The sequence below is a fragment of the Herpailurus yagouaroundi genome, unplaced genomic scaffold (genome assembly GCF_014898765.1).
Source record: "Herpailurus yagouaroundi ecotype Mexico unplaced genomic scaffold, PumYag 215, whole genome shotgun sequence".
Taxonomy (NCBI): Eukaryota; Metazoa; Chordata; class Mammalia; order Carnivora; family Felidae; genus Herpailurus; species Herpailurus yagouaroundi.
In genome coordinates, this window is record NW_024412446.1 from 713,796 (window position 1) to 725,951 (window position 12,156).

Consider the following 12,156-nt stretch of genomic DNA (forward strand, 5'->3'; position numbering starts at 1 on the left):
TAAAGAGCTGGGCTGATGGAATCTCAGACAAGAGAAATAAATCCTGAGTCTAGATAATAATAAAATGTTCTTTTAGTGAAGACCAGCTGTCCTGACGATTCCTACACCAAGAGAATGACTGAAAAAACTCACTTGGTTGTGGAGGGGCAGAGAGAGAGGATCCCAAATAGGCTCCACACTGTCAGTGGGAGCCCAATGCAGGGCTTGAACTCACGACCCATGAGGATCATGACACCTGAGCCAAAATCAAGAATTGGACGCTTAATGAACTCAGCCACCCAAGCTCCCCAAAAATAAAATCTTTAAAAAAAACCAACACAACAAAATCCCCTCTCCTCAAAAAAATTCTCATACAATAAGAAATAGCCTTTTTATTTTTATTTTATTTTTTTGAGAGAGAGACAGCGAGCAAGCACACAGAGGAAGGGGGAGAAGGGTAGAGGGAGAGGGAGGGAGAGAGAGAGAGAGAGAGAGAGAGAGAGAATCTTAAGCAGGCTCCAACTCTCAGTGCAGAGTCTGACATGGGGCTAGATCCCAGGACTTTGGGATCACAACCTGAGCCAAAATCAAGAGTCCGACCCTTAACCAACTGAACCACCCAGGCACCCTGGAAATAGCCTTTAAATCTCAGAAGAAACACACCCACACCCACACCCACACCCACACACCACATATATAGGTTTCCTATTATGCTTAAGTCAAGAAAATCTCTGCAGTTTCTGTTCAAGTAAAGGGAATTTAAGAAGAAAAGGGTATATCTATACCAGAAGCTTCTCTGGGTGAAGCTCTAATAACTGGATCCTCTGGTAAGACCTACAGATGTCAAATAAAATTGCAACTACAGCTCCCAGAAAAAACTTGGAAGTCTTGGGTACAAGATCAAGAAGATAACACACTTGAAAGATTTTTTTTAATGTTTGTTTGTTTATTTTGAGAGAGAGACAGGAGTGTAAGCAGGGGAGGGGCAGAGAGAGAAGGAGACACAGAATCCGAAGCAGGCTCCAGGCTCTGAGCTGTCAGCCCAGAGCCCAATGCGAAGCTCGAACCCACGAACTGTGAGATCATGACCTGAGTGGAAGTTGGACGCTCAACTAAGTCACCCAGGCTCTCCAAGCAGATAACATACCTTACCTTGACTGAAGCCTACTTAGCAGGAAGGATGATTCAGAAAGTCATAGAGATTAGAAAGAAACTGTTCAGTCACCTCCTTTTTAAAAAAATATTTATTTACTTATTTATTAAATGTTTATTTATTTTTGAGAGAGAGAGAACGAGCGAGCACGAGCAGGAGAGGGGCAGAAAGAGAGGGAGAGAACACCAAGTGGCCTCCGCACTGATGGCTGCTAGCACAGAGCCTGATGTGGGCTCGAACTCACGAATTGTGAGATCATGACCTGAGCTGAAATCAAGAGCTGGACACTTAACCGACTTAGCTACCCAGATGCCCCCCGTTTTTTTTTTTTTTTTAATATTGAGAGGAATAACTGTCCAATTATACTGAAACATAGAGTGTCAAGCAAAATTTCAGTCAATCAAAATAAATAAGCCCAAAGTCAACAATACATGGTATACTTAAATATCTGTTAAGAGGATAGATCTCATATTAAGTGTTCCTTCCACAATCAAGTAAGTTCTAAAAGTATTTGAAATGTCAAGCAATACAAAGGCCCATGATGAATTTAAACAAAAAATAAAAAGGACCAAACATGGTGGCCATACACTACCTGTTCAAAGGGTGTCTTCTCCCTTCTTAGAGGCTGCTCTTTTCATTGGAATTTGTGTTTTACCTACTGCTCTAAAAATCAAAACATGTACCAATGGGACAGGTCTTCAATTCAAACAGTATCTAAGGTGTTTTTGAGAAAAAATACTTTGCTTCTGTCAGTTTGCAGACAGCCATGTTTCTTTCATCCCAACTCATGAGGGCTAAATCACTAGTCAAAAATAAACTGCAAGAATGGAATTTCACCAGGTGACCCCATATGCAACAAGAGACTGTGGTCTTGCTTTGATAACATAGCTTAGGAAGATACTCACTTCTAAGGATTGCTGGACAAAGTTAATCTACTTCAAATGAATGCCTAGCTAGGAATGTGAAAAACAAGCACCAGGAAAGAAAATGCAAAAACTGGTTTAAGAATATATCTGTTTTCTCCCCCAAGAATTTTTTACATGTTTATTTATTTATTTATTTTAGGGAGAGAGCAAGCAAGCAGGGGAGGGGCAGAGAGAGAATCTTAAGCAGGTTCTATTTTCACCATGGAGACTCGACACGGGGCTCGATCTCACAATGGTGAGATCATGACATGAGCTGAAATCAAGAGTCGGGTGTTTAACTGACTGAGCCACCCAAGGTGCCCCTCATTGAGTAATTTTTAAAGTATGCATAAAATATTGTAGTAGGGGCGCCTGGGTGGCTCAGTCGGTTGAGCGTCCAGCTTTGGCTCAGGTCATGATCTCAAGGTTCGTGAGTTCGAGCCCCGTGTTGGGCTCTGTGCTGACAGCCCAGAGCCTGGATTCTGCTTTGGATTCTGTGTCTCCCTCTCTCTCTGCCCGTCCCCCCGTTCACACTCTGTCTCGCTCAAAAATGAATAAACGTTAAAAAAAATTTTTTTAATATTGCAGAATATCTATCTACACTATCAGATGTGGATAATTTCTATAACTAGTAAGAACAAGAAACCTAAGAATTAGAGGTATTTGGTTTTTTTTTTTTTTAACCCATCCCAGGGGTACTACCATTAACATAAAACAAAGAGGGCTCAGTGTGACTGTCCTAATTAATTTTTAGTCTAGAGCTGAGCTGCCCATGTGGCTAGGAAGTGCTTGAAATAGGGCTAATCTGTATTGAGACATGCTGTAAATGTAAAACACATTCTAAATTTCAAAGACCGAGTATGAAAAATGAAAAATATCTCATGAATAATTTTTTATTACATATTGAAATGGTATTTTGGATATGATGGGGTAAAGAAATTGTGCAAGGTAATTTTATCTGCTTCCTTTTTTTTTTTTTTTTTTTAAATTTTATCTGTTTCTTATTGCCCTTTTAAATGTGGCCAACAAAAAAACTTACATATGTGGCTTGCATTGTATTTCTACTGGACAGTGCTGGTCTAAGTAGCAGTGATTCTTAACTGCAGGTGCTCATCAGAATTATCGTAGGAGCTTTTTCAAAAAGTGGTCCCCCTGGAGCCTGGTTCAAAATAAAGCAGAATCTTGGTAGTCAGTATTTCAAAAATATTTCCTGGGGCGCCTGGGTGGCTCAGTCGGTTGAGTGCCCAACTTTGGCTCAGGTCATGATCTCACAGTTTGTGGGTTCAAGCCTGGCATCAGGCTCTGTGCTGACAGCTCAGAGCCTGGAGCCTGCTTCAGATTCTGTGTCTCCCTCTCTCTCTCTTCCCCTCCCCTGTTTGTCTCTCTCCCTCTCTCTCTCTCAAAAATAAATAATAAACATTAAAAAAATAAATAAATAATTCTGAGACTCATTAATTTAGAGGTTATGGGACATTGTGTCCTTGAGCTTTACAAGCTTGGGAGTAGAAGTAACACTGGTAGACTGTCTCCTGTAACTTATTTCTGTGGAATAAGAACCAATATGCTCATTGCCTGCTTGTTGAAAACAATAAGAATAGGAAAGAATAATAGTACTAAAGCTGGAAAAAAAAGTTGGAACTTGCCTCAAAACTAGTTAAAATTAAGAGACCCTGGAATTCTTTTATGAGATGAATAGGCCTATTATATAATAAAGAATTTGACAAGCCTTTGTGCCTGGTTCCTGGGAGAGAAATTCTAAGTCCTTGGAATTTCTCAAAAGAAACAGAAGTATCTTCATTATTCACGAGCCCCTTGGATTACATCTGAGTTTATGCTAAGAGATGTGATAACTCAAGATAGGGGTTGCTCACTAGAAAGACCAACCTTATGATTAGAGGGTTGGAGGCTTTGAGGCAGCTGGACTTCTGGGGAGGGGAAAGAGGTTAGAGATGGAGTTTAACTGCGGTCTGTGATTTGATCAATCATGCCACTGTAATGAAATCCTGATAAAAACTCAGGACACTGAAGCTCAATGGAACTTTGTGGTTGGTGAACACACTGATAATGCTAGGAGGATGAGTACCTGATTCCAAAGGGAAAGAATGGGAAAGCTCTGTATTCAGGACACACCCAGACTTTACTCATCTGGCTGGTCCTGATCGGTGTCCTTTATAATAAAACTGTATTCATAAGTATAGTGCTTTCTGATTTTTGTAAGTTGTTCTAGTGAATTATTAAACTGGACAGGATGGTGGGAACCCCAAATTTGTAGCCAATTGGTCAGAAGTGCAGGTGGCCGGGTGCCCCACTTGTGGCCCCATCTAAAGCAGGGACAGTTTTGTAAAGGACCAAGCCCTTAACTTGTATTATGTGACCTAACACAAGGTTGTTAGTGTCAGAATTCAATGTCAGTACACCAGTTGGTGTCAGAATAAGGTCATACCTTCAAACTGTAATAAAAACATTTGTAAGAAAATATAAAACCTTATAAAACTAAATTCAAGTAGCAAATCTATGATATGTGAAAAGGCTGTACTCTAAAATTGAGTATATCGTTCTGTGATTAAATCTGATGGCACATTTTATACTCTGAAACTAACAAAAGGACTTTACATCTAACAAGGCATTGGAGCAATGTTAACATTTTTCTGGTTTTCACAAAGATTATTTTTACCTTTCCTCCTTTACTTGTCCTTACCTGCACCTTTCCATCACTGCTGCTGCTGCTGCCACTAACCCAACAGTTTATAATTTTATATACACATAACCAAAGAAGATTTGAGACAGAAAACAGGATCACAGTCCTGTTCAAGTCTGGTCTTTGGCTATTGGGATGTGTAAACCTTAGATGTCGGGAGGGGCAAATAACCATGTTTTGAAGCCATAACAGGAATAACCAAGACTCATACCCTTGAGATGGAAAGGTGAATAAGATTTCTTAACAAACAGTTAAGAAGCATTTCTCTCATTTTCCAGTCTACTTTCCTTCACGAAACTGGACACGTATCCTCAAATAACAAAGTAGGACAGGGAGAGCAATTCAAAAAGACAAGGGGAGCAATGAGGAGGGAAGGAAATCCGAAGCAGCTCTGCAGCCTGACTACAAATCACTGCCCACGGGGAAGAGGCAGTAGAAAGCAGGAAGAAAAGGAGAATGTCCTGAGAATTACAAAGAGCATTAAGTATAGCATGTAGTTCTCTACAATTATTCAAGGAATGCGGGAGAAGAAAGAAGACCGAGTGCTGAGCCCATGTGTGCTGTGAGTACCTCGCCGCTCACTGAAGGACAACCATTCGTTTCTAGAAAATGAGATTCTGAAATCCATGGAGGCAAAAATGTACCGAGAGATGCCTGCTAAATCAAGGATATATGCTTTTCTCTGCCAGCCATAAGGTATTTTTGAGGTAGAGATGTGAAAGGATCTTCTGAGACAAAGAAGAGAAGTACTTTTTCTGAAGATGTGTCCGCTCATCTGCTGACCTCTGCTGGATCAACAGTGGCATCCAGTGGCCAAAAGTCTCAGCACAGACTTCTTTGTCTCTAGGAAGGGTTTCTATTGCTTTGGGTGAAGTGGCAATTCAGAAACAAAACCATTTCTGTTGTCTATAACTAAGGATCCCCAAAGACACAGTACTTTGTAATACAAAGTGAAGAACCAAAGGCCATAAAGAAGAAATGGAGGGGGGCAGCTTAAGATTAGCTGTGGTATTTATATTTCCTGTGGTATTACTAAAATGAATGAAAATACAGGAGGGGATGAACATATCTGTGGGTGGGAGTAGGTAGGTTTTCACTGCATCAGAATACTTTAAAAATAAATCAGTATACAACATATTTTTATTTTAAAACGAAAGCAAAACTGCAACAAATTTCCATGTGCACATTTTATTTCTTAAAGGACTTAGGAAAGAAAAAATAATGGAATTAGCCTGGTTTAATTAAACAGTTTATTCAAATTTCAGTTTGCACCTGAAGTGTGATTTTTAAAAACTGATTTGATTTTCAGCTGCTAAATTCAGATGTCTGTTTTTAGGGAGAGAGCAAAATTGGCTCAGGTATAGCCTTAATGTATAGCAAATAAATAGAAAGGAAAAACATTCCACCCAAGATATTTTCACGTTCCAACTGCTTGACTTAAACTGCTAAAAAAGCGATTTTCTGGCAAAGTTCCAGTAAGTAAAATGCCAGTAAATTATCACTTAAAAAAAAGAAAGAAAAGAACTATGTTTCCTCAGTGACATAATACAAGCAAACATGAATGATGGAGTAATCTTAAAATTTTTATCTTACTTAGATTATATTTCATCTCTCCAGGTCAAAGATAAGAAAAAAAAAGTGGGTACCAAGAGGCTCTTCTCTCACAATTTAAATCTATTCATTTTTGGGGCGCCTAGGTGGCTCAGTCCATTAGGCATCTGACTCTTGATTTTGGATCAGGTCATGATCTCACGGTTCGTGGGATCAAGCCCCATGTGGGACTTCACGCTAACAGCACAGAGCCTGCCTGGGATTCTCTCTCTCCCTCTCTGCTCCTTCCCTGCTTGCACACATGTGCATGCACTCTCTCACTAAAAATGAATGAATAAATAAATTTGTTCATTCTCTGCTCTATATTTCTAGCCAAAACCAAAAACCCACGGAACTGTCACATAGATTACTCTCAACTCTCATGATAGATCTGGCTGGCTCAGATGCACATCCCAGCTCAAACTCACCTGTTTGGATGCGATGTGGGCAGCATGAACTGGAATTCCACCACGCAGGTATTGTCCTTAAGCTGGCGATGTTGGACGCTGTTAAGTTCATAGGCAATGTAAGCCCTTCGAACATAAACCTGGTTAAAAAGTAACCCTCAATAAATACACTCCTTCAAAAACAGAAACTAAAAGATGGTTAGCCAGGAAAAAGATAGTCTTGAGAAGAGGGATGCAATGTAGAAGGAGGCTCTGTACATAAATAACTTGCTTTAATTAATAAAGCTGCAGTCTTAGGGCACCTGGGTGGCTCAGTTGGTTGAGCGTCCGACTTTGGCTCACATCATGATCTCACAGCTCGTGGGTTCGAGCCCCGCATCAGGCTCTGTGCTGACCACTCAGAGCCTGGAGCCTGCTTCGGATTCTGTGTTTCCGTCTCTCTCTGCTCCTGCCCCGCTTGCAATCTGTCTCTCGCTCTCTCTCTCTCAAAAATGAATAAACATTAAAAAAAAAAATTTTTTTTTTAAGTTGCAGTCTTAAAACTACACCCATGACTATAAATGAAAATAAAATTAACCTGCCTCTGCTGGACACCTCTGGCTGGGCCATAAACCTTTCACGTGAACCCAAACTTAGGGAGAAGGTTTGATCATTAGTAAAAGAAAGCATTATTTCAGTAGAAGGTAAAATCAAGCAGTGAGAAAAATGCGAGGTACTGATCTGAGCCACCTGAGGAGTGAAGGCAGAAGATAGAAACAATTGTTGTACAGTTCAACTCATTTACTATCTTGTGTCTCTTCGTTTTGTTGTCCCACTACTCCAAATTATTTTAGATTATTTATAACCCGCCAAACCCTAGGCAAAAGCAGTAAGGCATAATTTGACATAATATCTCAAACACACTAACCTGACTCAAGAGTTAAAGAAATAGCAACAGGTTACATCACAGCAAAAACCGTAAGTGTGACCTTGTGCACTTCACAGCCAATTTGCCATGCACATAAAATGCTACATGCGATTCTATCATCATGTGAGGTATATAAGGAGATTTCTCATTAAATGACACGGAAGCACTCTAAGATACTTAGATATTTTTAAAATTTGGTATTTACTGAGTAGGATACATTCCATTCCATCCACAGACTACAAATAAAAAGTAAGCCAAAGGAGCTTGCAACAGACTGCAGTGATGTCATATTACATAAAATCATCTAGAACACTCTTCTTCCATCTTCAAAAAACATCTACCTGGCAATTTATAGCCATTATTCAGGGCCTGCAATTTTTGTACTTAATGAGGTAGTGTGCTGGAAACAGAAAAGTCTTTGAGCCAGATTGACCTGGGTTCAAATGCAAACCCTTCCAATTATTATCTACATAAATGTGGACCAGTCATAGTCAACCTCTCAGGAGTCTCACTTTCCTTTTGCTTCATGAAGTAATTGTAGGGTTAAATGAGAAAAGCAGTAAAGCAACTAAAACACAGTTCGTTATATGTTATTACTTTCTTTCTCATGACAAAATATTTCAATAGAGTTGCTTAAAAATTCAGAATATAACTAAAAATCCATTTTATTTGGCCCAAATCACAAAATGGTACATGTTCTGGTCAGCCATATATTTTTTCATTTATTGTTTTATATGGAATCCTAATTTATTCTGAAATGAGAGAATTCAAATACTTGGAAAGTAGAGACTACTGAAAAATGCTGGCAGCTATTTTTCTATGATTGGACAAGTGGTGATTAGTTCAGCTGAAAACACCTGAGTAAAGCAAGCATTTGTTTCAAAGGAAAAGAAGACTCTACTCTTTAGCACCAACCTTAAGCCCAAAGAAAAAGGACTGATACATTAGCCAAGTGGACAGAAGAGATCAGCTAGAAACCAAGAAAAAGGTGATATCACAATACTTTGAAAACATACCTCCAGAGCTGCCATCCTCACTACCTGGTTGCTGTGATAGAAGAAGTTTGGTAGGACATCAAAAATAGATGTTTCAGACAAGATGAGTTTCTGGAAGGTACAGAGACAAGCTTAAGCCATTACATCCAAAAGGGAACAATTTCAGTGGACAATATTTAGCATTTTGAAGCAGATAGAGTAACCTAAGAATTCTGTCTAGGAATGTCCTGTGTAAACTCACCTTCTTTGTGCCCCAGCTTCCTCAGCTACAAAATGGGGGCGGGGGGGGGGGGAAATTAATGACACCTGTCCTCATGGGTCTGTTGCGAGCATTAGAAGAATGAAAATATGTAAAATTCTTAGAATAATATAGTGATGCATCATATGCTAATATTAGTGCTAAAGACCATAATTAACAGCCTTCCTGACATATATCTGTACTCAACTTCTTAAATACTGTCTCAATCCTCCGCTATGGTAAGCCACAGATTTGGACCCCAGTTGAAACCCTATATTTCAACTATTAACCAAATAAACAAAAATATCCTTTCCCCTTTTCTAGCTTCCCCGGAAGGAAATCTGACAGAAAGCCTGAAGATTCCCTTGGCTAGATAGAACAATATTACTCTTATTTACAGGTAGAAAAACAAAGTCATTCCTGAGAAAATGGTTCTGTCTAAAAAGTAATAGTCAAGGTCCTTTCAATTAGTAGTAAAATTAGCCAACACTCTTTATAAAACTGGTTCTGTATAAAGCTTAATAGTAAGCATTATAATAAGATAAAACTTAAATGACTTAAGTGGCTTTGTCTCTAGAAGACTAACAACTACCTGTTTATACATCTGATTCAAATACGAGACATCAACTAGTGCTACCACTTAATTCTAGCCTAGAATACTTTCTAGATAAAAAGTACAAGAGGCAGAGACTTCATTTTTAAGCTAAATCACAATTATAAAAGCATTTTTATGAAAAAAACAACATTAAGTATAAATCATTTTATAAAGTCAAGGCATGAAACTTCATTTCAGATTGATTAATTGAACCAGGCTTAGGAATAAAGTGGACAAGAATGCACAGTGGTAGAAAAGGGCTTTATGTATACCTGCAGGTTCTCAATGCAAAACTGATGTCCATACATGTCAATAGCTGAAAGGAAGATAGACTCTACTTGGTTATGGCGAAGCTCATATGATGGCAAATGGGAGGCAATAAGAACCTAGAGTGAGAGCAAAATAAGAGGCATAAGTTCCTGAGGGAGTGATTATTCTAGCCTCCTATTAGGCAGCTCTGATACAAAAGCAATAAATATAAATCTGTAAGTGCAGGCATCAAAGATAAAACAGAGACCAAGTAAAACAACTTCTAGGTCCTGTAACATACAGCCAATGCCACCAATACTGCATCTCAGTTGACTCTCACCATGATTTGCATTGTGGGCAATTTCCCACAGTGGGGCAGGGGGAAAGCAGAGAAAACAGCTTCAATCAAGTTCCCTCAGTGCATGTGATTTACCATTGTAAAGCCTCTGTCCTGGGGACTGCATGACTAGCTGTTAATTGGGAATCAGGTCTGGCAGGCAGCAGCTGTGGGGAAGGTGGATGTCACAGAGCAGGGCTTTTGCAACTCTGAAGTAGAAACAAAGACTAGGAAAAGATGCTCTGACAGCCCCAAGTACTCAATATCAACAAGGAGGTATCGGGATGTAACACCAACGCATGTGAGGGGCAGAGAGAGTGAAAAGCAGTGTCACAAACAAACAGGGACACGGTAGGACCTGAATACTCTCAGCAGGTCACTGAGAGGTTCAATAACTTTGAGCAGTTCAGTGACATGGATACAATTATAGAGAAAGCAGAAGGTCACTGAACAGCTTCAAATGCTGCTTCCTTGTCAATGCCCCGTGCACTGAAACACAAAGGGAGCGCCACTTCTTGGCTTCCCTGCTGAAACCTTTTGGAATGGAAATGAAGACTACAGGGTGAAACTAACTGGACTTCTCTGGGGTTGTTCTGATTGCTAGCACCTAAGATCCACTGCATTATCTTTCTGCTTTCCACACTTAATTTTTTCCTACACACTTAAAAAAAAAGTTTTCACTTGCTTCTAAGCTCCCTTTGGGAAGTGAAAAATATTGAGTTTATTGCCATCCCTTAGTTTCCTTTCCCCCACATGACCCTGGTTTACTATCATAAGGTGATTAGGAAAGTCAGGGAATCGTAAGAGAATTTTATCAGGGGGAAAAGACTTCTATTTTAAACAGACTCAACATTAATGTTTTCCTTTCTCTTTAAAAAAAACATACTACGTGGGGCACTTGCATTAAACATCCAACTTTGGCCCAGGTCATGATCTCACAGCTTGTGAGTTTGAGCCCCCACATCCGGCTCCGTGCTGACAGCTCAGAGCCTGGAGCCAGCTTCTGATTCTGTGTCTCCCTCTCTCTGCCCGTTCTGCTCATGCTCTGCCCACCCCCTTTCTCTCAAAAACAGAAACAAACATTAAAAAAAAAAAAGACAATCTGTTAAAACTACAAATTCTCTCTCTGAAAAATAAATAAATAAACATTAAAAAAAAAAAGACATACTACGTGAAAACATTTGTTTTGAGGGCCGTGAGAAGATGTACATAGAAAATTGTATGATCTGTGTCAGGAGATTGAATAAAAAACTCATTGTATGAAAACCATTTCTCCTTCAAGATAATCAACACATGTCCTTACCTGGCGTGCTCGAAGTGCCACTTTGGCATTGGTGGTCTTACTGAGTTGAGTTAGCTCTGTGAGGATATTCAGCAGCTCATCAGTGAGAGTAGGGTCCCGACCACACAACTGATCCTAATTGTTAATGTGAAAAAATATATATACATCCACATTAAAAAGAACTGTGGATAGAAATTTGAAATGGGAAAAGGGACTAAAAAGAAAGCAAACAGAGCTGGATTAATAAGAAAGTGCAAACTTCCTATTATTTGTATCCCAAACAATGTGTACAGAAGACCCAAGAAGAAGCCACTGCTGAGAAGCCCAAATTCCTCAGGCATTCAGATTCAAAGTTCCTAGTGAATTTCTTTATTAACATTATACTTTTAACATGCAGAAGAAATCATCAGGGACCATTAAAAGGGGCCAAGGGATTCTGAGTAAAAAACAACAGATGATGCCTCCAACTTTTAAGAGGTTTTAAATAATATAGGGACTGAGTCAGGCTTTCCTGTTCCCTCTTCCACTTTTGGAAAGAAGGCAGAATAAGGCAAAAGGAACCACTCCTGGTGGTTTTCATTCCAAACACCAATGTTCAACATCCCAGGAGGGTGCAAAACAGAAACACAAGAGCAAATTATTCATTTATGAACACACACTATATAAAAACACTATCTCATATGTTGACAATTCTATTCCTGAATCATTTATCCTCTTGCTGTACCAAGAATCATTCCACAATAACTAAACATGGTGAATCCTTAGATGGAGTAGAGGAAAAAACCAAGCTACTACTATTCAATCCATGGGTTTATTCAATT

The 12,156-nt window shown here is 39.4% G+C and overlaps 1 protein-coding gene across 17 annotated transcripts in view; it reads right to left on the reverse strand.

The window, feature by feature from the left end:
* The window catches only part of ACACA (acetyl-CoA carboxylase alpha), a 283,001-nt gene that overhangs the window by 128,699 nt on the left and 142,146 nt on the right, over positions 1-12,156 (reverse strand). For all 17 annotated transcript variants that reach the window (XM_040455131.1, XM_040455127.1, XM_040455128.1 and 14 more), the window contains 4 exons: positions 11,357-11,470; positions 9,740-9,853; positions 8,656-8,745; positions 6,754-6,872 (listed from right to left, as the gene is read on the reverse strand). In XM_040455131.1, the coding sequence (XP_040311065.1) occupies positions 6,754-6,872; positions 8,656-8,745; positions 9,740-9,853; positions 11,357-11,470 (437 nt within the window). The remainder of the gene's footprint in view (positions 1-6,753; positions 6,873-8,655; positions 8,746-9,739; positions 9,854-11,356; positions 11,471-12,156) is intronic.